This window comes from Moschus berezovskii, chromosome 9 (assembly GCF_049115385.1).
Source record: "Moschus berezovskii isolate FMDL1 chromosome 9, NW_MosBer_1.0, whole genome shotgun sequence".
In the NCBI taxonomy this organism is placed as follows: Eukaryota; Metazoa; Chordata; class Mammalia; order Artiodactyla; family Moschidae; genus Moschus; species Moschus berezovskii.
In genome coordinates, this window is record NC_142468.1 from 61,272,929 (window position 1) to 61,300,177 (window position 27,249).

Genomic DNA, 27,249 nt, shown 5'->3' on the forward strand with positions numbered 1-27,249 from the left:
GAAATTGGTGATATAGAATTTGACTCAGAATCAGATATGGTTAAGGAGAAATAAAACTGAAAGACTCATTGTAGCAGCTGGAAGAGCCTGGAAAAATTAACTCCTCTAAGAAGGAGAATTATTTCCAGATTATAGAGGTTTTCTTATTTAGCTAACATTATTCTATTATCTGTTAGACAATTTGTATATGTATTCAGTATTAAATTTAGGCACTGAGTTGAGAAAGCTTTTATTTTATTTTTCTTTAAGACTATCAGATGTTTGCAGGAAAGGCTAATTGTGAGTTATCCATCAATATAAACAGTAAAAAAAATTCAGCCAAAGATCAAATTTATTGGACAATCTATTGTTTAGTTGCTAAGTCATGTTCAACTCTTAGACCCCATGGACTGTAGCCTGCCAGGCTTCTCTGTCCGTGGGATTTCCCAGGAAGGAATACTGGAGTGGGTTGCTGTGCCCTCCTCCAGGGGATCTTCCCAACCCAAGGATCAAGCCTGAGTCTCCTGCATTGGCAGGTGGGTTCTTTACCACTGAGCCACCAGGGAAGCCTCATTGGAGAGCCTGTCCTCAGCAGTTTTTAATTATATTGTCTTGATTTTTTCACAATTCTGTCCCAGGGTCTAATGGCTATTGATTGTCCTTATACTGGCATCGTGGACTATCGTCAGGTGGCTTTGTCATTTGCCAAGGATTTCCAAGAAGCAGGTGGCTCTGTTTTGACTAATTTTGAAGTAGAAGATATTGAAATGGCTAGAGAAAGTCCGTCAAGCAGTAAAGATGGTAAGCTGTCCTTATCTTTTCTGTTGAATACTTGAATTGACTTTAAAGAAACTTGGGACTGTTTCTGTCTAGGGTAGCATGACAAGAGGGTCACCAGGAAGTAGCTACAGTAGGGCACAGAGCTGGAGGCAGGTGCAGAAGCGAAATTAGCTCCCAAACACTTTCCTATCCAATAGGTTAGACTCAGAATCCCCTGGGGATGCTTGTTAAAAATGCAGATTTTAGCATCCTCCTAGGGACGGGGGAGCCTGGTGGGCTGCTGTCTATGGGGTAACATAGAGTCTATGGGGTCACACAACTGAGGCGACTTAGCAGCAGCAGTCTTACTGAATCAGACTGTTTAGGGATAGGACATGACTCATCTATTCTGAACCCCCACCACCCCCAATTCCCCCACTGTAGCCTGCACTTAGAGTTTATTTTATTTCGCTTTGGGGGCACAGTTTTTTTTTTCTTTTAACCAAATGAATTAGTTGTTAAGCCTTAAATTTTTTGTTTGGAGATTTGAAGGGAGAAAGAAGTAGCGTTCGGTTCATTCTTTCTTGACAGGCCTTTAAGGAGATCTGGGCTATCTGAAGCAATCATTTTCCCAGTGTCCTTCTAAATTCTAAGATGATGAGCAAAATTGGTAAATAATTGATATTGTTAGGTAGGTAGCATAATCAATCAAATTTATGATGTAAGTAAGTAAATCATATTCTTTACCTGCTATCCATATTCATTATAGATCTTTAAGATCATCTGTATCTGACTGGGAACAAATTTTAGAAATAGTTTATCATTGGAAATTTTGTGTCGTAATAACACTTGCTTCTCTATACAACCTAGAATCTGCAAGGATTCAGATAACGAACACTTGAATGACAAGTGTCATAGCATTCTTCCAATGAAAAAATACATACTGATTTGTGATGGTCCATTTTATAGCATGTTTTCTAGGATTGTGGTTCACAGAAAAGCTGGGCCTTCTAGTGTTGGAGCTGAGGTGGGGGAATGGTTTACAGATTAAATGAATTAAAATATGCTAAAAAAAAACATGCCAGAGTTTTATATATTGTCAAATATTAACTAGTTTGATCTCGTTACTTGGTAAAAAGAAAGCTTTAGAATGAAAAGTAGGAGCCAGTCATGGTTATGACGGAGATAATCCTTGAAATTTATGACTAGAATAATATTTCATTTAATGTAGGCCTTCTTTTGCTAAAAATAAATCTTTCACTAATTTTTTTTTCAGGGATGAAATATCCAATTGTTATAAGGAATACAAAGGTAAAGATTCTTTTTTAAAAAATCTTTATTTATGTATTTGGTTGTGTCATGCAGGTTCTTGTAGTTGTGGCTTGCAGGCTCTTGGGATCATTAGTTGTGGTATGTGGGATCTAGTTCTACTACCAAGGATCGAACCTGAGCCCCCTTGCCTTGGAAGCACAGAATCTTAGCCACTGGTTCACCAGGGAAGTCCCAAGATTCTTAAGTAAACTACTTTTATCTACTTTATCTACTGTCATCTTCTTTCTTAAAAAGTTGAATTAAACCACAGTGCTGTATTTTATGTCATTGAATGAAATTTGCCTACTGTAAAAGTTATTCTGAGAAAAATCCTTTGGGAACAATGTAACAACTTTCATTCTAAGAAAGGTTTCAACTTGGAAATGTCTTCATCAAGTGATTGTCCAGCAAAGGATAGGATTATAAGCACTTGCAGTAATGAAAACTGATAGATGTTTTATCATTTCTGCCTACTTGTCTACATGATCTTATTATTAACTCTCTAATAAGACTTTTTTCTCTACTAATTATAAGACTTTGGGGACAGGGAGCAGGCCGTGCAGGGAGAGATAGGCTGCTTTTCTTCATCTTCTCATAGTCTAAAACAAGAATTATTGAATAGCATAGAAGTGTTGCGTTAGCTGTTTGTTCACCGAGCGATCAGAGTTCAGTCAGTCAGGAGAGTAGAGTTATCGATGAGCATGTTGTAGAAATTTGGCCTTACACAGTTTTGAAAGTATTTAGGGAGGTGAAAATTCAGAAGGGGAGTTGGTAGATCAGGAGGCATCTCCAGCCAGTTTCTGAGAAGCCAAGTGTGTCCAGCTGCTAAAGTTGGAATGCGAGCAGGAAGCTTTGTCTACACCCAGGTAGTGGCTGGGGCAGTGCTTGGCCAGTAGGATGGGTAGTCAGGAGGTAAGCTGAAGGTGGAGCTGTAATTTTTCAATACTTGGCAGTGGGTGTTTGGGCCAGAGGTGACCTTCAGAGAATAGTGTGGTTACTGCTGTACCTCTGCCTCCCAGATCATATGCAGTTGCTGTTTGGTCAGCTTTAAGTTAGAAGCATGTAAGGAAGCATCAATCCCAGCATAACCAAAGTAACACCGTAAACCCCCTGCAGTCCCTCCCTTTTCAACTTGGCATCCACTCACACCCCTTATAACTACATTTATGAAATAGAGTAGAACAATTATACTTCCATCCACAAGGTGCAACTATCTTTCATACACCTCAAGATAAGCTTTCTCTCCAAAAAGGATACGAAGTCTACCTTTATTGATCGTGAATGTTCATTTCTTTTCTATCTGAGTCACTCTCCCACTTTGAGATCCTGCAATATAAATCCTGAGATAAAAGGTTAACCACTATTTAAGAATCTTAAGTCCCAACTGGAGGTAATTTTTCGTCCTAGGAGACGTGTGGCAATGTCTGGAAGCATTTTTCTCATCACACCTAGTAGAAGCAGAAGGGGTGGGGGCACTGCTACTGGCATTTAGTGGGTAGAGGCCAGGGAATCTGCTAAGCATTCTACAATGTGAGAGACAGGTCCCCACGACAAACAGGCATCTGGTCCCACATGTCAATAATGCTGCAGTTGAGAAACCCCATGTTAGATGATGGGGAAGTGGCAGAAATGGGTATGCCAGTTGTCTAGGGTTTCCATAACATAGTACTACACACTGGGTGGCTTAGGCAGCAGAAATTTATTTTTCCACATCTCTAGAGGCTAGAAATCTAGGTCAGGGTGCCATCCGAGTTGGCTTCTGGTATGATCTCTCTTCTCGGCCTGTGGCTGGCTGCCTTTGTCCTTAAGTGGCCTTTTCTCAGAGTGAGAGAGAGGAGTCTCTTTCCCCTATAAGAATACCAGTCCTGTGAGATTAGGGTTCCACTTTACAGACCTTATTTAATCTTAATTATCCCGTTAAAGGTCCTGTCTCCAAATACAGTCTCATTGGGCATTAGGACTTCAACCTATAAATTTGAGGAAGACACAGTTTACCCTAGTAACAATGAGGGTAAAGAAAGAGTTGGGTAATTTATAGGCAATTTTATTTATTTTAGAATAAGAAGGAAATACCCCTAGCTACTACACTCCTCATTTCTGTCACCAGTCGTGTGGTCATAGCTGATATTTATAATTTCCTTCTGCCACTACTCATTCCATAGGCCCTTTGCCCTTGGCAAGCATCTCAGCTGATAATGGTTCCTAGTTTGCTGGGGTAACTCAAACTTCCATTTCTAAAGTGTCTGTGCGTTCAGCAGCCCTGCTTGTTTTGGGTGGCGGGTTCCATTTTTGGGTTCCATTAACTTTTATAATAATACATGGGGAAACTAAAACATATCCCAGGAGAGCTACATTCCAGACATACTTCTCTTTATCATCTCTGAGTCCTCTATGTGGTAGCAACTCAGTGTTTTCTTGAGAGAATCGGTTATCCCGCCCAGAACATTAATTCCTTCTGCCTATTGATTCACTGGTAGGAGGAGCCCAAAGTGACCAGGTATGACAGTATCAATTCCTGACTTAATGGAATGATTGCTTATTTTCTAATGGAAGCATTTTTCCCTTGGAAACCAAGACCTCTAGACCATCAGAGCCAAAAATTTTAGGGCTGGGAGGCAAACATTTCATAAGCAGTTTATTATAATAGTAAGGAACTACTCCCATTTTCTACCTCTTGATTTCCAGACCTGTGAATCCTGGCTGTGGAAGAAACAACACTATGTATTAGTCACTGGTTTAGAGCATGTAGAGCATCCTGGAAGACATTGCCCCAAGCCTATAGGTGTTGCCAGCCAGCTAGTGCTGTTACTGGATCTTCAAAAGCTCATTCTACTTTTTGTCTGGTAGGCTGCAGTCCGTGGAGTCGCTAAGGGTCGGACACGACTGAGCGACTTCACTTTCACTTTTCACTTTCACACATTGGAGAAGGAAATGGCAACCCACTCCAGTGTTCTTGTTTGGAGAATCCCAGGGACGGGGGAGCTTGGTGGGCTTCCATCTATGGGGTCACACAGAGTCGGACACGACTGAAGTGACTTAGTAGCAGCAGCAGCTTCAGGATTGTGGGGAAAATGGTAAAATTAGTGCATTCCACAAGCATGAACCTATTGTTATGCTTCATTTCCTGGAAAATAAGCTCACTGATCAGAAGTAATGCTTTTGAGTAAAATACCGTAATAGTGAATAAAGCATCCTGTAAGTTCACAGATGGTGGTTTCCATAGAAGCATTGCAGGTGGGGAAGATAAATTTATATCCAGAGCAAGTGTCTACTTCAATGAGGACTATGTGCTGCCTTTGGTTTTTGATTGAAGTGGTCCAGGGACCATGTCAGTGGCTATGTTGATCTCTGCTGTTGGCCGATTGAGCATTCACCTGTGGCTGTAAATAGACCAGCCTCGGTGACTAAGTCCATGTTGCTAAACCCATGCATTACCTCTTTGCTGCCATAACCATTTAGTTCATGAAGCCATCTGGGTGTGGACGGGGTGCCTGGGGACAGAGGCTAGCTAACATCCACAGGGCAGGTCATCTTGTTTACTAATTATTAAAATTTTCTTCTTCCATGATCATTCTTCAGTGAGCATTCACATAGAACTCAAATGTCTTTTTTATCCGAACCTGTTTTGAGAGATCCATTCACATACCTTTTCTCCAGAGCTCCTTTTTCTGACCATCCAGCAAATAGTCATTGCACATGAAACAGTATAGATCCATACTTCTAGCCATCTCTCCTTCTAGGTAAGATAAATAACCAGGTATGACATTCTGTGTTCTGCCCCCTTGGGAAGATCGCCCTTTACTACAGTCGTTCGGGGCCACTCCCAAGTGGGGCACTCGTGCTGTAGCTGTTCTTTTCAAGTGATGTCAGAATGTTGTGCAGAACCATTTGTCAACCTGGCCTGTATTTTTTTCTTCCTTGGTCAGCTGATCACTTTCCATGGGGCCAAGGGAGCAGGTCCAGAGGGAGGGGATGATTTAGCAGTGGAGGTCATAGGCATTTGAGCCACTTGCCTCCACAACTTATGTGTGCCTGCAGGACCTATACATCTCTGATCTTGTATATTCCACTTCCTCTTGATGACAGAGTGCTGCATACACACCCAGTTTTGTGGCCTGGTGAGTAAGACAATACCCAGTTTATAATGGGTAGTTCAAATGGTAACTTGGTGACCTGTGGTCAAGTGTTGAATCAAAGGCAGAAGCCCTTTCTCAAAAGGAGGCTAATTACCTGCAGAGGATGGTGTAACTTTCCTCCAAAATCCTAAAGTTCTGTGCTGTGATTCCTCCTATAGGGGCCTACCAAAATCTCCTTAAAACATCATGATCGGCCACAAACTTGAATTACTGTCAGAGCTGCTGTATCATGTGGTTCAAGTGGCAGAACAGCCAGGGTGTCCATTCAAAAAAGGATTAAGAAGCAGAATGGTCAGCAGTGGTGGGACGTGCCGGCCTGGTGGGGAGAGGCAGCAGTGTGAAAAAACAGTTACTGTGAAGGAAGAGTAAATCCTGTAAAACTGAGGTCTCCAGTGACTTTAGAAAAGAGATATTAAAAAGAAAATAAGTATAGAAAATCATTATAGGCATTCTCTGCCTGGAGATTTCTATCACTTCTGGAATTTCTATGAAGGACTTGATCCTGAGAAGTCAGCCAGTTCCCTTTTTTGCAAACTTTGCACTTCGATCAGTGGGTCTTTATGAAACATAAAATGAACAAAAAATCATAAAGCCCGATTTTAACCTTCACTGGAGATTTTACTGTGGCCTTCTTGAGTTCCAGACCATTATTTCTGCAGATGATAAAATTCATTTCCACATGGGGTACTTCAGGGAGTCTTCTGATGAACCAACTTCCTGTAATGTTGGTGTAGGTGGAGCAAAGAAAATTTGTATAATTGATCAAAATGGAGATAACGTGTTTGCTGCCATCAGATTTTTTTTTTTTTTTGGATGAAAAAACAGATAAGAAAACTAGTCTCTTGAAAAACATAGATGAAAAGTGCACAGAAGCAGCCAGAGCACTGGGTTTACTCTTTGGAACAGAGAACTATGAAGATGAAATATAAAGATAAGAAAGTCATGACAAAGACTTTTCATGAGGCAGCCTTGGTTGTCCCAGTAGAAGAAAATGATGCTGGGTATGCTGAGCTCCCTGGAACAGATGCCAGCTTCAAGGGAGTTTGCAAGACAATTGTTGAAGCACCAAGTAATGAAGAGAGGCTAAAAGCTTTGGCTCTCATTCAAGAAATGATGACCTTCGTGCAGCTTGCTAGTGATGAATGTAATTATAGAATGAAGTGTAAGTGGGATGGACTTCCCATGTTATGGTTCAGACTGTTTTCATAAAGCTGCTGGCCAGCTCTCACCTCTTGCATATACTCTGCGGACGAGAAGTCTCTTTGCAAAAATTATTGAAGATTGTCTGGCAAACAGGAGTAAAGAGAATGCAGACCAACTTGTTGCCTGAATGGGAACTGGCTTTCTTGATGTGCAGTATTTTAAAGCATTAATGTTAAACCTGTGAATTTTGTTTTCAAGAAGTACATAAAACGAACTGATGGACACATTTACTTAAAACTTTTATAAAGCTAAAAAAAAAGAAGGATTAAAAGTCTGTTTCCGCCCCTGCCCTAAGGAACGTGTTCACTAAAGTGTGCATCGTGTGATCCAAGATACACAGGGGCCTGTGGGAAACCAGGGGATACGCATTTCATTCAGCTTCTGTAGTTGTTACTTTTATTTTGGCATTTTCCTCTAGTATAATTAAATAATATAACTTAAAATTTTAAATATAATTTTAATATATTTTAAAAATATAAAATATAAAATTTTGAGTCAGCTTATCATTTATGATATCATTTATGCATTTATGACAAGCTAAAAAAATGAATTTTTAAAATAAGCTTTTGAGGAGAGGAGTTGCAAACTAAAGATTTATAGGTTGAATATGGGGGAAAAGTCTGTTTCACTTGAATGTGTGAAAGTGTTAGTTGCTCCGTTGCATCTGACTCTTTGCCACCCCATGGATTTGGCCCCCAGGCTCCTCTGTCCATGGAATTCTCCAGGCAAGAATACTAGAGTGGGTTGCTCTTTCCTCCTCTAGGGATCAAACCTTGGTCTTCTGCATTGCAGGAAGATTCTTTACTGTCTGAGCCACCAGGAAAGCTTATGAAATAGCAATAACGATGCATAGTTTATTTTTTAAAAGACTTTTATGGTTGAACTAATAAGTCGATGTAAATTAAAAATTTCCATTTTGGGTGTGAAATTAATGTTACTGATTTATTTAATAATTTTTTTTTCCTTTGAAATTGTTCCTCAAGTTTTTAAAAGAACTTCTAAATTATTGCATTCTGGTACCATTCTATGAATTCTTTTATCTTTACGTTTATCATAAGGCTTATCTTCATTTTATGTTCTAAGAACAAAAGAATTGCTGACTTTTTAAGTAGTAACTAGTAGATTAATATCACATGAAAATTCTTTTGTACTTCTGGTATATAGTTCTAGATGAACAGAAAAGATATTAACCTACTTAGAAGAGGCATTTTTATTTTTGTTGACATAGTCCTTTGACTTCAAGAATCTTAAAACTTTCATGAGTTTAGTCTACCTAATTTGAAGTCACTACAAAGAAGTTTCATCTGATTTTTGTCCAAAGTGTGCTTGTATAACTGTTGAAAAGAGGCTTATCTTGGTAGCTGGGCAAAAGTAGGATGAACAGAGAGATAGGATAAGGATAAATCAGTAAAGGCTAGAAAGAAAGAACACTGAGGCAGATGAGAACCTCAAGGCTTCAGAAACAGGTCCTCTCGGAAGGAAATCTAAAAACATGAGATTACCTGGAGCGAGAAGGTATTAGTTGTTTCCTCTGTAAGAAATAAAGCAATAGAAATGGAGTATGGTAGGGAATTAGAGTTAAATGAAATCATTTAGGAAATCAAGTCACAAATTGGCTAACCCTATCAGAGTAAAGTGAAAAATATGTAGATGATAATCACAAATAAAATTTATGAGAAAACAGAGCCTAAGATTAGTAGTCTCCTAGACTTTCACACATTGGAGAAGGAAATGGCAACCCACTCTAGTATTGCCTGGAGAATCCCAGGGACAGGGGAGCCTGGTGGGCTTCCGTCTATGGGGTCACACAGAGTTGGACACGACTGAAGTAACTTAGCAGCAGCAGCAGTCGTTAAAGCAAACCTTGACCACAGTGTACATTCTCAGTAAATGTGGGTTGAATGTGAGTTTTGAAAAGTAGCCTCACTTTGCAAAGTAGATACTGATCAGAAGGGAGGAATTGGTTGCTGGGTAGATTACAGTTGGAATTGAACAAGGTTATTGAGTGTGAAGCAGCTTGAGAGTAACAGGATAATTACCCTTAGATAAGACGGGAGAAGCTATTTGAAATACAGAGGAGGCCAAATGGGTTGAGGCAACCTGAGTGAAGTTGGCTTCTTCATGCAACAAGTAGTGAAGAAGTTCCATGGTAGGTCTTTGTAAAAAAGAGCTGTCTGTATGTGGCTTGTAGGTATCCTCACTAGGTCAACCACTGTAACTCTAGACTAAAGTACAAAATTTAAGGTGATATCCTCTTGTGTGCCACTGCTCTAAGTTTCTACCTTCCAACTAAATGCTGAAGAACTTCTTTTGCTGATACTTGTATTTAATCTCATCTTTTAAAAAGAATAAAAAGGTGGGAATTCCCTGGCAGTCCAGTTAGGACATTTTCACTGCAGGGGCCTGGGTTCAATACCTGGTGAGGGAACTGAGATCCTGCAAGCTGTGCATTGCAGCTGTAAATGAATGAATGAATGAATGTTTCGTATCTGTGCCTGTATTGTCTTTGCTATCACCTATTCTTTCTGCTTCCCAAAAGTCACTGTTCTTTTCTCTTGCCCTAGGGAGAGGAGGTTCGATGTCAGTATGTTGTGACATGTGCAGGACTTTACTCAGACCGTATTTCTGAGTTGAGTGGCTGCGATCCCAATCCTCGAATTGTACCATTCCGGGGAGATTACCTAGTCTTGAAGCCAGAAAAGCGCTATCTTATAAAAGGAAATATTTATCCGGTAGGTAATGATGCATCTTGCTTCCCAGGTGGCTCAGTGGTAAGGAATCCACCTGCCAATGCAGGAGATGCAGGTTTGATCCCTAAGTCAGGATGATCCCCTGGAGGAGGAAATGGTAGCTTGCTCTAGTATTCTTGCTGGGAAAATCCCATGGGCAGAGGAGCCTGATGGGTAACAGTTCATAGAGTCGCAAAGAATCAGACACGGCTGAGCGACTGAGCACACACACACACTGTGATGCCTCTGTTTTCTCAAGATCAAGTTCAGTTCAGTCGCTCGGTCATGTCCGACTCTTTGCGACCCCATGAATTGCAGCACACCAGGCCTCCCTGTCCATCACCAACTCCCGGAGTCCACCCAAACCCATGTCCATCGAGTCGGTGATGGCATCCAGCAGTCTCATCCTCTGTCGTCCCCTTCTTCTCCTGCCCTCAATCTTTCCCAGCATCAGGGTCTTTTCCAATGAGTCAGCTCTTCGCATCAGGTGGCCAAAGTATTGGAGTTTTAGCTTCAACATCAGTCCTTCCAATGAACACCCAGGACTGATCTCCTCTACTCCAACACTGCAGTTCAAAAGCATCAATTCTTCGGCAATCAGCCTTCTTCACAGTCCAACTCTCACATCCATACATGACCACAGGAAAAACCATAGCCTTGACTAGACGGACCTTGGTTGGCAAAGTAATGTCTCTGCTTTTTAATATGCTATCTAGGTTGGTCATAACTTTCCTTCCAAGGAGTAAGCGTCTTTTAATTTCATATCTGCAGTCAGCATCTGCAGTGATTTTGGAGCCCCAAAAAATAAAGTCTGACACTGTTTTCACTGTTTCCCCATCTATTTCCCATGAAGTGATGGGACCAGATGCCATGATCTTAGTTTTCTGAATGTTGAGCTTTAAGCCAACTTTTTCACTCTCCACTTTCATCAAGAGGCTTTTTCTCAAGATGCTTGTGGGTAAAAAGGGAATGAAACAAAAACTTTTCCCAGGGTTAGAAGCAAGAGATATTTTAAAGGGCTTTTTAGTTCATTCCACCTGTTTCTCTGGATTAAATCCCTACATCTTTGTTCTGATATCATGGCTACGCATGGACCATACAGTCCATGGAATTCTCCAGGCCAGAATACTGGAGTGGGTAGCCTTTCCCTTCTTCAGGGGATCTTCCCAACCGAGGGATCGAACCCAGGTCTCCTACTTTGCAGTAGATTCTTTACTAGCTGAGCCATAAGGGAAGCCCTACATTGTCAGTACTTGCCCACAATACAGGCAGGCTTGAGTGTTCCATAGGAAGAACAGTGAGGAAAGAATGTGATTCTCCACCTCTCTCTGGAAGGAGTACTCCTAAAAGAACTTTTCCTTATAACAAGCCCATATGCCAGCCTTCTTTCTCAGTCACTTATCTGTAAGTGCAAGAAAGGGGTTGTGGCCACTCTCTAGTTTCATGGTGTAGAAGACCTAGGCATTTAAATGAAAAGCTCATTCTTTTGTCTGGACCTACTAGGTTGAACTACCAGTATTCAGCTATTCAGTGTTTTTGACCTTGCCAAAACTTCCATCATCTGTTCCAACCTGTTACATTCCCACTTGACAAAAGCCTGTGTTATGAAGGTGGGTTTTTTCCTGGCAGCTCTGATTTTACTTGTCAGCTGCGTAGATTCCTTGTTGGGGATGGTAGGAGTGCAGAATAACCTCAAGTAGGATAGTTTTTTTCTTTACCCAGAAAGAGGAATAGATGGGACAGTGTGCCTCATTGTCATGGCGTCAGGCTTCCTGTGTGGCATTTCTAGGCAGAAGCACGTATGTAGAAAAGCATCATCTGAGCACAGATCACAAGTAAATGCATGGAAAGAAGGTGTTTTATATTACCAGTTCAATGTTTGTGTGTATAATAAAATGCAGTATGAAATGGGGCTCTGTTTGCTCTGTTAAATCTATAGGTTCCCGATAGCCGATTTCCTTTCCTAGGAGTTCACTTCACACCAAGGATGGATGGCAATATTTGGCTAGGGCCAAATGCAGTTCTTGCCTTTAAACGAGAGGGCTACAGACCCTTTGACTTCAGTGCCAGAGATATTATGGATATAATCATCAAGAGGTAACTTCATTTCCTTTAAAAATGATTTTAAGTGCTTATACTTTTAATATGGGAAATTTTTTCTTTCTTGATATTAGGTTTATTTGGATAAATCTTCATATTTGTGATTGGTATATTATATTAAAAAAATTAATCTGAATTAAGAGCTTTGTGAAATAAGCATAACATTTTAACTACTTCAAGAAAATTCTGATGAGCCAGGGTGTTGTCTTGGTTAAAAAAGAGCCAAGAGTGATCCCTCATCTGACAGTCCAAATCTTGTTTTGCTAACCTTTAGTTGAGTTTGAAAAAAAAGAAAGTTTCTCTCAAAATCAGTAGATGGTTTACTTTGATAAGATTATTTCTAGCTAGTCACCATGATTTTGAAAACCTCTGGAGAAATTGCTGATAAGCAAGGTTGTTTCCTTTTCTGGAAAATTCGCAGTACTGCTTCGTTGATATGAAGTGCAGATCCTTTACCATGGTAAGAAATATCTCACTGAAGTATTTTGTCATTTTAGCAGTGTTGCTGTCTAGAGGGTTTCACATCATCAAAATCACTAGAAAGCTTTCAGAGCTCTACTTGCATTTCACCCTGCACAGATTCTGAAACCAGTTTAGGGTGGGGCTTCCCAGCTGTGTGCTTGTAAAAGTACACATGAGCACAGGCTCCCCAGAGTCTCACTTGAGAATCACTGCTAGCGTATCTGACCTCTGGCTGACTAAAGAGCAGTAGGGTAAATGTCCCACACATTTAATACCCAAATTAAAAAATCTGTAAATGCCTTTTAGGTGTGTTTTAAGGGCAGGTAACATTGCATTAGAAAGCTCTGATTTTTGCAGGCTTTATAGAATCCTAGTTTGAAACCAGCACCCCCTGGGAATTTGAATTTGAAAGATGTTTACTTCTGGAATTTGGAAGGTATTCCTTTGATGAAGTTTCCTTCTAAAGTAGGCCAAAAGTTGATTTTCTTTTTAAAATGTGGTGTTTTGGACTTGGCCTAGATTTCTGTGGTTCCACCCTCCTCCCCACCCCCCCCCAACCTAAATCTAATAGTCGTAGAGATGTTTTACAGTAATAAAGAATTCTTTCTCATAAAGATTTTATTTTCTTTGCTTTCAGTGGCTTGATTAAACTGGTGTTCCAGAATTTCTCCTATGGAGTTAATGAAATGTACAAAGCATGTTTTCTCAGTGCAACAGTGAAGCACCTTCAAAAGTTTATCCCTGAAATTACTATCAGTGATATACTTAGGTAAGGAAAAGCTATCAGGATTGTAAATGCATTCATGACCTATGTGAACTTGGCAGGTGGGTCTGACTTCGTGATTCTAAGCACCCATGCAGTTAGTGTGTGCCCTGAATTTTTGCGTGATCTCTCTTTCTTAACAAGTTGTTCATTCCCCTTGCAGTTTGGGTGTTGCTGCATCACTCCCCTTAGTGCTTGAACCAGGTCCGTTTATGACTGTCTAGAGAGCAGCACTAAGCTGAACTCTCCATCTCAGTTACATTACGATGCCGTCTTCACCCTTGTGTCTAGCTATCACTCATAATAAAACCTCTCACCTGAAAGTTTTTTAATCTCCCTGGCCACTTGTGATTCCAAAGCCTTCTGACTTCAGTTCTGTGCAAGATCATTGATCACAGTGTTACGTAAGTAGGTAATAAGCATGTTAAAACAATATACTTTAATTGATTCTTAAAACCTTTTAGAAACATAACTCATATCTGCTGTCTCACCTTGCTTCCTCTCTACTTATTTTGCTGTTTCTTGGGTCCTATTGCACTCAAGGACTATTTGCAGAACAGGAGTGGGTAATAGTACGGTAGCAATCAGTTTAAGTCCTTGCTTCAGGGATGTGGGGCAAAGGAAGGACTATTTAAAAGTTTTTTATTTTCTTAAAGAGAAAAGGTTTTCTGGACTAAAGCTATACTTTGTCCTAAATACCACCTAAGCCTATTTCCTTTGTGGTGGTATTTTTAGGGTGCTCACCTTTTTTCCTGAACACGCCATTTTTTAGGCCTAATCAGCCATGGTCTTTGAGGCTCCCTCTTCCCTGAACTGATTCCTCCATGAATCTCTAGAGCACCATGTCTGTCTCCTCAGTAACAGCTGCGGGACTCGCCTGGTGTAAAATGTCAGCAGCTCGACTCTGTATCTAGGAGGAGAGCAGTGATCACGTCAGCTGTCTCCCTCAGAGAAGCGTCCTGGTCTAAATCTGACTTATGTGTCATTCCCATACCAGCCTCTTTGAATGCTTAGGACTATTAAACCGAGCTAATGTTTTTGCTCTTATCTTTCTCATCCCTCTACTCAGCTTCTGAAATGGAAGGGATAAAAATATCTAGGCTTTATGTTCTTTCACTCACCATAAATGAAGGCTTTTATGTTTTCAGTGGTCTTTTTTTAGCAGTCTCGTTATGTTTTGTATCTGAAAATAGATGGGTCAAATCAAGTGTCTTTTACTGCTGTTAATATTCCTTGGAAAACACAACAGATGGGTGTAGTGAATTCTATACATAAATGGTTGGAATGAATTCACTACCCAGATTTGATTACCACACTTTTGTCAAAGTCTGAGGAAAACTCTTTAGACCAGTGGATTTCATATGGTAGAACTGAACTTGGAGCTTGTGAGTTTTGGTGAATACTCTTGTCTCTGGGAGGAAGGGTGTGGATTTCAGTTACAAGTCTCATTACCGTGTAGTAGAAAACACACAGCAGTGTAGGCTGGTGCATTTGGGGACAAGTTCGACTCAATCACATATGAGTTTCTCTCTGAAGAGAGAAGCTGAACATATTCAGCAATTCCATTTGATTCCTGTAGTTATGAAATGCAATAAATTATCAGTAATGAAAAGAAAATCATAGAAGATATGTTTGATACCATTTATATGTTTATACCATATTGTATATGGATTTCACATGTAAAAATAAAAACAAACATGGGAGTGATAAATACCTAATTGAAGACAGAAGTTAACTCCAGGGAAAGAAGAGAATGGGATCCAGGGAGTTTGACAGGGCGCTTCTATCATATCTATAATGCTTTATTTCTTAAGCTGTTTGATTAAAAAATTGGTGTTCATTATGTTATTCTCCACACCTGTTAGATGCTTAGAATCTTAAATCATCATCATAATAAATGATATAATTAGGCTTTCCCACATTTTGAAGCCCAAGTCCTGCATATCTTGCAACCCATGTGACACCATAAATGCTCTATTATTAATATTGGGGTGGAAGCATATTAAGCAGTTCTGGGTAGTAAAAAAGAACCAAAGCAGCACTTTAAGTGGGATTTTTAGCTCAAGATGGTGTCTTTAGTTGCAGTAGCCTCCAAAGGGGATACAGCTTGACTTCTCATTGCCTAGCCAGAGCATCTTGAGCAGTAACTTACTGATGAACATTAGACTGGAATATAAAGTGATAGCCTGTCAAATATATGCATTAGGTCTACAAACTTCTCATTATTAAATGATGATCTCTAAGATTCCTAATTTAAGTTGTAAAGCCCTTTAATTTGTTCTGTGATTAATTTTGACATGGTAACCTAACTAGTTTGTATGTGCTAGCGTTGTAAGGACATAAAACATGAAAACATATTTGTCAAGATTCCCCTTTTTTCCATGCTTCATTTTGAAAATACCTTCTTGGGAGGTATTTTTCAGGCAAGTGAATTTTCAGGCAAGATGTTTTCATCGAAAGTGATAGCTAAAGACTACACGATATCGTTGTGAAATGCAAGGGTAAAAGCCAGAAATTCTGTAATAACGGTGATCAGACCCTTTTGCAAAAAAGGGTTTCTCATTCTTGGTTCCACTGACATTTGGGCCAAATAACTCTTTACTGTGGGGGGACTGTCCAAATCATTGTAGGATGTTTAGCAGCATCCCGGGTCTCTACCTACTAGATGCCAGCAGTACTTCTCTGGTATGACAACCGAAATGTCACCAGACATTGCCAGATGTCCTCTAGAGGGCAAAAGCTCCCCTGATTGAGCACTAGTCTAGAGAATGTGGTGCCCTTCACATTACAAAACACTAACAGAGTCTGGAGAAAATATAATAAAAAAAAAAAACCTTTGAAATGCTTATTGCTGAGGGTGCAAGGAAATAAGGGCATCCCAGAGAGGAAAACAAAGAGGAAATTGAAAATCCAAGAGCTAAGAGGAATGCTGATGCTGACCTGGAAGGATAGGGAACATTTTCTGATTTTGATGTCAATATAAATTGTGTTTCATTTTTAGTTGATATATGATTTACTTACAATAAAATATGCAGATCTTAAGTGCTCAATGAACTTTGGAATTATATAAACTCATATCCACCACCCAAATCAAGATACATTAGGGACTTATATTTTAATTGCCATTCAAGTGCTGGAAAGAAAGCCTTTGGTCCGAAAAAGGTGAAAAGTTGGAGCTGAGATCCCTTTGTAAAGCCAAGGACTCTGAAAGGGCTGTACTCTCAGTGAGAAGGAAGTCTAGAAAAAAAAATCTGTAAAAATCTAGAACTCTGGGCCTGCACTCACAAACACTTGGAGTTTCAATTTGTACCACCATTTTGATCTAGGAAATGTAAGCTAAGTGTAGATCCAGTCTAGTTTGGATCCTGCTTCAAACTAATACTTTTCCCTCTCACACTCTCATTTTAAATAGATTAAAGTGACTGAAAATCAGGGTTATTTGACCACAAACTGAATATTGTTGATAGTAAGCAATTAGTTTGGTTCAGTTCAGTCACTCAGACATGTCCGACTCTTTGAGACCCCATGGACTGCAGCATGCCATGCTTCCCAGTCCATTACCAACTCCCAGAGCTTTCTCAAACTCATGTCCATCTTGTTGGTGATGCCATCCATTCATCTCATCCTCTGTCATCCCCTTCTCCTCCTGCCTTCAATCTTTCCCAGCATCAGTGTCTTTTCAGATGAGTCAGTTCTTCCCATCAGGTGGCCAAAGCATTGGAGCTTCAGTTTCAGCATCAGTCCTTCCAGTGAATATTCAGGACTGACTGGTTGAATCTCTTTGCAGTCCAAGGGACTTTCAAGAGTCTTCAACACCACAGTTCAAAAGTATCAGTTCTTCGGTGCTCAGCTTTCTTTATAGTCCAACTCTCACATCCATACATGTTCAGTTCAGTTCAGTCGCTCAGTCATGTCCTACTCTTTGTGACCCCACGGACTGCAGCACACCAGGCCTCCCTGTCCATCACCAACTCCTGGAGCCTACTCAAACTCATGTCCATTGAGTTGGTGATGCCATCCAACCATCTTATCCTCTGTCGACCCCTTCTCCTCCTGCCTTCAATCTTGCCCAGCATCAGGTTCTTTTTAAATGAGTCGGTGCTTTAGCATCAGGTGACCAAAGTATTGGAGTTGCAGCTTTAGCATCAGTCCTTGTGATGAATATTCAGGACTGATTTTCTTTAGGATGGACTGGTTGGGTCTCCTTGCTGTCCAAGGGATTCTCAAGAGTCTTCTCCAACACCACAGTTCAAAAGCATCAATTCTTCTGTGCTCAGCTTTCTTTATAGTCCAACTCTCACATCCATACATGACCACTGGAAAAACCATAGCTTTGACTAGACGGACCTTTGTTGGCAAAATAATGTCTCTGCTTTTTAATACGCTGTCTAGGTTGGTCATAGTGTTTCTTCCAAGGAGCAAGCGTCTTTTAATTCCATGGCTGTGGTCACCATCTGCAGTGATTTTGGAGCCCAAGAAAATAAATCTGTCACTGTTTCCATTGTTTCCCCATCTATTTACCATGAAGTGATGGGACTGGATGCCATGATCTTAGTTTTTTGAATGTTGAGTTTTAAGCCAGTTTTTTCACTCTCATCTTTCACTTTCGTCAAGAAGCAATTAGTAGTTTTGTCTTACTATTAGAAATCCTTTTAAGAGAAATATACATTGAAGCAGGATGACATGCAATCTAGGGTTTGCTTTAAAATAATTCAGTGGAGAGAGGTAGACAGAGAGTGGGGTACAGATGAAACAAAATTGGCTTGTGTGTTGGTTATTGAAATTGGGTAATACATCCATGGGAGTTCATTATACTGTTCATTTTACTTTTGTACATGTTTAAGATTTTCCATTAAAAAAAAAAGGATGTTCCCAGAATGGTAATATGTGGAGCTTCTGATAAAATGGGAGTTCATTATATTGTTCATTTTATTTATATATATCAGTGTATTTATTTGTACTGATAAAAGCAAATATAAGTCAGTAAATTTATTTTTACCAATAAAAACAAATATAAAACCTTCTGTAGAGGGACATAACTTCAACCCAACCCCCACACTATTCCCCCAGATAAAATCCTGCTGAATAAGAACTCACCAGCAAAAGTTACAAAGCACCATAGTGAGAGTAAGCAGATAGAATAAATACTAGAATTAGACTCCTAACAATTTAGGGTAATAGTAATATTAGAAACCATAAAGTAAGTATATGCCAGTGAATTAAAAAAGCAAATGAAGTAAACTGAAAAAAGAATAATCATATAAAAAATACCCTAGGCAAATTTAGAAACCAAGTAATCAGAATTTCTAGGAATGAAAAATATAGTTCTTAAATTTTAAAACTCAAATGATTAAGTTATAAACAGCTCGTTAGACCTCCTGTAAGAGAAAATTAGTTAATTGGAAGGTAAATCTAAAAAGTTGAGAGAACAGTGTTGCAAGCTAAAAATGCATCATGTGTAAATTAGAAAATGAACTTATGGTTGCTAGAGAGTGGGGGAGGGATAGTTAGGGAGTTTGGGGAGATCATGTACACACTGCTATATTCAAAATGGATAACCAACAACTAGAAACTTAAAAAAAAAATGAAACACTTTATTTAGTGGATTCATAGAACTCCTTCACCCTCGTTACAGAGTACACATGTTATTCAAGTCCTCACAAAACATTTACATGTCCTTTTGTTGCAGTCCAGTTTGGTTGAATATTAATAATAAAAATACCCTATACTCTTCCATCGAGTTTGGAAATTAAGATAGAATGGTTGACTTGCCCTGTATCACCACTCCCAATTTAAATATGCTCATGTGAACTTCTATTTTTAGGTTAACAGATCCCATGGTAAGTTTTATAAAATACTAAACCGGCCAAAAATGTTAGTGGGCTTCCCTGGTGGCTCAGTGGTAGAGAATCATCCTCTTAATGCAGGAGACATGGGTTCAATCCCTGGGTCAGGAAGATCTCATTTAGAAGGAAATGGCCACCCACTCCAGGATTCTTGCCTTGGAGATCCCAGGACAGAAGAGCCGGTTGGGCTATCATCCATGGGGTTGCAAAACAGTCTGATACAACTTAGCAACTAAGCAACAAAGATGTCAGTGCTAGCCTGTCATAGCTGTTTTCTAGCCCACAGGATTATGCCTGCCACAGAATAATAAAGCAATAAATACAACACTTCTCAGAATGAATGCCATTAGTTACATATCCACCTGCTGTTTCTAGACATATTTAAGGGTCTAAGGCTTGCATTCCTATTAAATTTAGTTACAAATAGGGCAAAATATGTTGCTAGAAATAACATTAAACAGTTAAATATAGCTAAATTTGCAAATATTATATTTGCTGAATCATTTGTTCTTTCAGCTATTAAAAAAGAATTAAAAGTTAAACAATTAAAATTTTCTAGAGAGTCATCGCATGTATGCTCAGTCATGTCCTACTCTTTGTGACCCCGTGGACTATGGCCCACCAGGCTCCTCTGTTCGTGGGATTTTCCAGGCAAGCATACTGGAGTGGATTGCCATTTCCTCCTCCAGGTATCTTCCCAACCCAGGGATTGAACCTGTGTCCCTGAACTGGCAGGTGGAGTCTTTGTGCCACCTTGGAAGCCTCTGTTGAATACTTCCTGTGTATACAAATCTAGACACCAGGGCAGAAATAGGAGTGTTGTGCAAGAATCAAATCTGGCCCTGAAGATGTTTATGGTTTATTTTACCTAAAACTTCAAGTTACAGTGTTCACCTCAAGATAAGGGGGAATCCCTGTATGGAATCATGCAAAGAAAAACCCTGGAGTTTCATTAAGTGCTGAATAGGAAACATGAACACATGAAGAATTTGATAATTTAAACATTAAATTCTGAAAGAAATGGGAATACCAGACCACCTGACCTGCCTCTTGAGAAACCTGTATGCAGGTCAGGAAGCAACAGTCAGAACTGGACATGGAACAACAGACTGGTTCCAAATAGGAAAAGGAGTACGTCAAGGCTGTATATTGTCACCTTGCTTATTTAACTTATACGCAGAGTACATCATGAGGAACGCTGGGCTGGAAGACGCACAAGCTGGAATCAAGATTGCTGGGAGAAATATCAATAACCTCAGATATGCAGATGACACTACCCTTATGGCAGAAAGTGAAGAGGAACTCAAAAGCCTCTTGATGAAAGTGAAAGAGGAGAGTGAAAAGGTTGGCTTGAAGCTCAACATTCAGAAAACAAAGATCATGGCATCTGGTCCCATCAATTCATGGGAAATAGATGGAAAAACAGTGGAAACAGTGTCAGACTTTATTTTTTTGGGCTCCAAAATCACTGCAGATGCTGATTGCAGCCATGAAATTAAAAGACGCTTACTCCTTGGAAGGCAAGTTATGACCAACATTGATAATATATTAAAAAGCAGAGACATTACTTTGCCAACAAAGGTCCATCTAGTCAAGGCTATGGTTTTTCCCGTGGTCATGTATGGATGTGAGAGTTGGACTGTGAAGAAAGCTGATCGCCGAAGAATTGATGCTTTTGAACTGTGGTGTTGGAGAAGACTATTGAGAGTCCCTTGTACCGCAAGGAGATCCAACCAGTCCATTCTAGGGGAGATCGATCCTGGGTGTTCATTGGAGGGACTGATGCTGAAGCTGAAACTGCAATACTTTGGCCACCTCATGCGACTAAGTTGACTCACTGGAAAAGACTCTGATGCTGGGAGGGGTTGAGGGTGGGAGGAGAAGGGGACGACAGAGAATGAGATGGCTGGATGGCATCGCCGACTCTGTGGACATGAGTTTGAGTGAACTCCGGGAGTTGGTGATGGACAGGGAGGCCTGGCGTGCTGTGATTCATGGGGTCGCGGAGAGTCAGACACGACTGAGCGACTGAACTGAACTGAACTAACTGAACTGAAACATTTCATATGAAATAGTTACTTTAGTTCAACCTAAATTAAGTTCCTTAGAAAAACTTAATCTTGTATATTGTTTTTTACAGTTTGGATTATAGATTTTGAATACTTGGGCAGAAATGTAGGGGATGTTGATAAAATAGTTGGTGTTTGTAAGAGGAATAAATAAGTATAGACACATTTTAGCTAGTGAATTAGCATTAATTTCTCTTTGCTTAGAAGGAGTAAGGAGAATATACTAACTAAACCTTCATGGAGGAAGGTTTTTTGAACACTCAACATCAGTAGCTGGTCATGCCACTGTGTGTCCCCTCATTTGGCCTTCTGCGAGATAAAAGGAGAGGGACAGGAAAACTTATAGAGATGCTCACAACAGCAACAGGAGTTTTATCCAAGAAAAGAGAGAGGAGAGATGCTGTTTTGATGAGAGAATTTATAAACACAGAATGTACCTAAATGGACCACACCCTGGCCAATAGGCTGTTATGTATCCTTACCCTAAGAAAATTCAGCTTTCATCCCGTTCTGTCTTTTTGTGTTGTAGTGATGTATCTGATTCTTACCTGGAAATCTTTACAGCTCAGAAATCTCCTGTCCAGATTCCTTGCAGGCTTCAGTACTACAAATTACTTACTTTTATTATAGAATTTTTCATCCTTATTGTTGTAATTCTTATTTCAGTTCAGTTCAGTCGCTCAGTCATGTCCGACTCTTTGTGACCCCATGAATCACAGCACGCCAGGCCTCCCTATCCGTCATCAACTCCCGGAGTTCACTCAAACTCATGTCCATCGAGTCGGTGATGCCATCCAGCCATCTCATTCTCTGTCGTCCCCTTCTCCTCCCGCCCCCAATCCTTCCCAGCATCAGAGTCTTTTCCAGTGAGTCAACTCTTCGCATGAGGTGGCCAAAGTATTGGAGTTTCAGCTTTAGCATCAGTCCTTCCAATGAACACCCAGGATCGATCTCCTTTCTCTACAAATGAACTTTTTAGCTGTGTAACTTCAGGCAAGTTACTTAATATCTCTATTTTCTTTGCTGTTAAATATAAACTATATCAGCTTCTTAGAGCTGTGAGGATTAAATGAGAGAATTCCTAGCATGGATTAAATCCTTGGTAAAAAAAAAAAAAACAGAAAAAGCTATTATTATCATGATCTTTCCTTAGTTAGTTTGAGGTCTTAGAGGGTAGTACTCTCATATTCTTTGTATCTTCCTCATGTGCCTATCTGCATTGGCCCAGAATCATTCAAAATTGTTTAATATTGTTGCCTGATTTCTTGAGTCTTAGTGGTATATAAAAGGCACCTGTTTTCAACTGGGTTTTCTTCCATGGTTTCAGTGGAGGTACTTTTGGACTCCAAAAATATTTTATTCAGGTTTTATCTGTAACTTTTTTTTTTAATTAAAAAGAAAAAAATTCTAATTTGTAAACTCAAGTGTTATAACACAGAACTTTTAGTATTAAAGGATCTTAGTGTACTAGGCAAGGTAAGGCAACACAAGGTTTAATCGCCAAGTCTTGTCCGACTCTTTCGACTCCATGGACTATAGCCTGCTAGGCTCCTCTGTCCATGGGATTTTACAGGCAAGAATGCTGGAGTGGGTTGCCATTTCATTCTCCAGGTCATTTCTCTTTGATTGAAGGTTATCCTGATATTAAAGGCTAAACTGTTAAAAATAAACTACAAAGCAAGAATTTGCTGCCATTCGCAAATATTTTTCTCCATAAATTTTAATAGTATTCAACCAAAACACAAAAATACATAGAAGTCTGTAGCGGCTGTAAGAATGTAGCTGACACATATAATTCTTGCTTTCTTTGCTTTGTATCAATCAGAAGAGCCTTATATTCTAATGACTGATTTTATAATAAATTCATTTTGTAAATTCAAATAAAAATGCATCTACTCTAAGTATGGGTTTTTCTGCTACTTTTGGAAAGAACCCATTTGTTTATTTTAGGCTAAGGATGTATGTTTGACAGGCTACAACTGACAGCCTTTGGCTAATTACAGACCAGTTGGGTTTTCACATAATTATACACTTTTTAAAAGAGTAAAGACTTTATTGCTTTAAGAATACTTTGAAACCACTGACAAATATATGAAGTGTCCTATCTCTCCTAGTCAGATGACTGCCACTCTTACTTTTGCAGAGGCCCCGCTGGAGTAAGAGCCCAAGCCCTGGATAGGGATGGGAATCTCATAGAAGATTTTGTGTTTGATGGAGGCGTTGGGGATATTGGAAATCGCATTCTTCATGTGAGGAATGCACCTTCCCCTGCTGCCACTTCTTCCCTTGCAATTTCTGGAATGATTGCAGATGAAGTGCAACAAAGGTTTAAATTGTAAATAATGAAAGGAGCTAGGTATGCATTGTGATCTCCACGTTCAGCCACAAGAATTTACTAACTGCATTCTTTAAGAAAATTGGTTTAAAATGTCATTTTTAGATATACCATTTAGATAACCACTGAATTTTTTAAGTTAGGTAACATGGAAATAATATATTTTTTTTAAGTCCGTGCTCTTTAAAAAGGTACAGTTGTATCTTTCTTTCTGACCTTGCTAATGATCAGTCCTCACGAGATTTGGCTTTTTTGGGATTTCTGGGAACTATAGCATGAAAAAGTGATTATTCCCTTAACTTTTTGGCTTTATAATATCTAAGCTTCTTTCGTCTTGCCTAGACAAGAAAATATATTGTAGATTGCAAGCCTCCTTTTAATTTCAAAGAGTCATAAAAGCTCACATTATTTAGAGCAACAGTAATTGGAAATTTTAAATTATTGATTAAAAATACATGAAATTTCACATTTTGAAGTAGTTTGAGTAAGATTCTATCTAATCTATATTTGTAAAAAATAACTTTGCAAAAGAAATTCAAAGTATTCTTCTCAGTTTCTTACAATTGACTTGATCTTGGGTCATCCGTAAATCTTAACAACAGTCCACTATGAGTGTTTTGTTTATTCTTCAGTCTTCTGTGGTCAAAAAACCAGAAGAACTTAGAATCCTGACGCTGACATACAGAACTTTGTAATTTAAAATAGTATTTACCCCTTATATCTCTAGTCTTCAGTTATACCAAGGTTCTCAAATGTTGACCCAGATCACTAATGATTCATGCCTACTTGACTTTTCTGGAATCCTATAAACCTTTTTGAGGATATTTCTTCATTTTGAGGAAATACCTAATTTTGAGGCATTCACTTTTGTAAACCGCAAAAGTGCCTTACAATCATGTGTATTTCATGAGTATTTTAAATGGTTGCCCAGTGCCATATTGTCTACTGTGTACTATATATGTGTGTGTGGTATCTATTGAAATGATTCTTATAGTTCAGAATGTTAGAAAACAGAAATATAAATGGAATTGTAGTAGAATATGAGGAATCTTTTATTACAGAGCCACCAATTAGGTGAGAAATGTTCATCCATTCCCTCACATATACTCTCTCCAGATTAATCTTCTAGTGTTAATTTTTGCTTTCCACTCATCTCTAAAACTGTGTGATGGATGAGTTAGAAAAATGAGCATTTTGGTGGATAGGAAAACTTACCTGTTTTCTTCCTTTTCACTTCAAGCCAATGATTACATTGATTGAGCTACCTCATTAATTAATTTGAAAGGTTACACATCATCAGCTCATGATCCAGAATAGCACATCCAGGTAAATTGATTAGGCAGTTACTTGACACTTGGGATGAGCATACATACTGAAAGCAGTTGGAAAGTATTCACAGAGGAAACAAGCCCTAATGATTCTTTATAACAACTGGTTCCTCCAAGAAATGTAACACACAGGGTATTTTCTGTTTCATTACAAGACTGGAGATGGAAAGTATTCAGTTCTCTATTTTATTGACAGTAAGATTGTATATACACTAAGCTGTGAAAGATTGAAATTATAAAAATAACTATCCTAATTAAATGCTCATTTCATTTGGATCTTTACTATGCCTCCAAAAAATTGTGAAAAAATTATTGAAAGTGTTTTGAATGTGTAGATTATTCTGTTTGTAAAACATTTTGTATTTGTAAATAGAGTCTTGTTGTGGAATAATGCTATAATATTTAAAAGTTTTTTTATTTCTAAGACAGAAGAAATGTATATTAATATTAAAAATATTTTAATGAGCCTTGGTTTTGTGAACATAATTTTTAGTTTCATAAAAACTCCTGATTCAATACTTGCCTGGCAGGGAAGATACCTGCGTGAAGGTGGTTTTTCCAGTGTGCAGCTCATCTATTGTACTCTGGATATGCTGACCCTTGCAGTTTCCCCAAATGGGGGAAACTTGGCTGCATAATTTGTGGTAGTGGGGGACTGTGTTCACTTTTTCCCCTGGTTTTTTTCTTTTCTGTTTTAATGATAGAGATCCCTCAATAACATTTTCTAGGGGTCCAGTGGTTTGTGTTTATCTAATACTGAAGATAACCTTTAGTGCATCATCCATTTAACATGGGTACTGAATGGTGGTGAATATGACACAGGACATGGAGAAATAAAGATTTTTTAAAAAATTCTGATTCATATAAACTTTATGTTTGAAACATGAACTATTGTAGGATTTAGATAGCAGTCAATAAAAAAAAAGAGCTTGTACTTGTGTATAACATAAAAATGAGGTAGAGTAGTTTGTATTTGGGGTAAAAAGTAGAGCACTTTCCTACCATGCTGTGCTGTGCTAAGTTGCTTCAGTCGTGTACAAAAATGGCTTTCCATTTGGTAGTGGTGGCACTGTCTAGCTGATGTCAGTATCATCTTCATACACAGAGTCCCAGGGAACATTATAGTGCTTTCTCCATGGGGAGGGGGGCAATAAATAAATCATCTTGGAATTTTATACAAAATTATTGTTCCTCTTGGGAAGACATTTTTGGTATGCTATCTCTTACAGGGGATTGAGGTTCTGGTCATGAGACTCCCATAATGGTTATAAGGGCAAATGATCTGTCTTGAGTCCCCGCTTCAACTTCTTTCCAGCAGGTGAACTGTAAGAAGACCAGAGTTAGCTACAGCAATGGACCATGAAAGTGAGTGACAACTACATTTATTGTTGCTTGTGGCATAGCTTTGGTTTGCTACTGACTAGCAGCACTTGTAGCTCTAAATAAATTGAAGAAGTAGAAGAGAGTAAATGGGAGAAATATTGAGTAAGTCCTTCTTGAAAATGTTTTTCAGTGGGAGAATATTAGTGGTAAAATTTTTACTGCCTTTTAAATTTTAAGATGTTAAAATGTGAGTTGTCAGATGACTGGGTCATTCAAGTTATCTCCTTAAAACCATTCTAAATTCTAGAAAGATGAGTAAAATTACAATGAGGTGTTACCTCACAGCTGCTAAAATGGCCATCATCAAAAAGTCTGCAAATAATAAATTTTGGAAACGGTATGGAGAAATAGGAGCTCTCCTACACTGTTGGTGAGGATGTAAATTGGTGCAGCCACTATGGAGAACAGTATGGTTCCTTAAAAAATTAAAATTAGAGTTACCATATGGCCCAGAAATCCTACTCGTGGGCATATATCCAGAAAAAACAAACTTGAAAAATTACATGCATCCCAATGTTCATTGCAGCACTATTTACAAATAGCCAAGACATGGAAGCCACTTAAATGTCTGTCAACAGAAGGACGGATAAAGAAGATGTGGTATATATGCACAATGGAATATTACTCAGCTATAAAAAAAAAAGGAATGAACTAATACAACATGGATGGACCTAGAGATTATCACCCTAAGTGAAGCAAGTCAGGCAGAAAGACAAATACCATACCACTTTTATGTGGAATCTAAAAGGAAAAAAAAAAGACACAACTTATTTCCAAAACAAAAACAGACACAGAAAACAAACTTATGGTGACTAAAGGGGAAAGGAGGAGTGAGGCTACTGATAA

General features: G+C 39.0%; 1 protein-coding gene, 1 non-coding gene and 1 pseudogene across 6 annotated transcripts in view; all 3 read left to right on the plus strand.

Moving 5' to 3' along the window:
- L2HGDH (L-2-hydroxyglutarate dehydrogenase) overlaps positions 1-27,248 on the plus strand; it is a 53,914-nt gene extending 26,666 nt beyond the window's left edge. For 2 of the 5 annotated variants that reach the window (XM_088839731.1, XM_088839730.1), the window contains exons 3-8: positions 618-780; positions 2,015-2,049; positions 9,953-10,120; positions 12,057-12,214; positions 13,317-13,448; positions 23,501-27,248. In XM_088839731.1, the coding sequence (XP_088695857.1) occupies positions 624-780; positions 2,015-2,049; positions 9,953-10,120; positions 12,057-12,214; positions 13,317-13,448; positions 23,501-23,696 (846 nt within the window). In that variant the 5' untranslated portion in view covers positions 618-623 and the 3' untranslated portion in view covers positions 23,697-27,248. The other 3 variants (XM_088839728.1, XM_055436065.2, XM_088839729.1) reach the window with 3 other exon arrangements.
- On the plus strand, positions 2,370-8,229 carry LOC129562680 (histone PARylation factor 1 pseudogene; annotated as a pseudogene).
- On the plus strand, positions 25,536-25,696 carry LOC129563652 (U1 spliceosomal RNA). Its single transcript, XR_008687394.1, has one exon. It is a non-coding gene; the product is annotated as a U1 spliceosomal RNA (small nuclear RNA).
- Position 27,249: the final 1 nt, after the last annotated feature.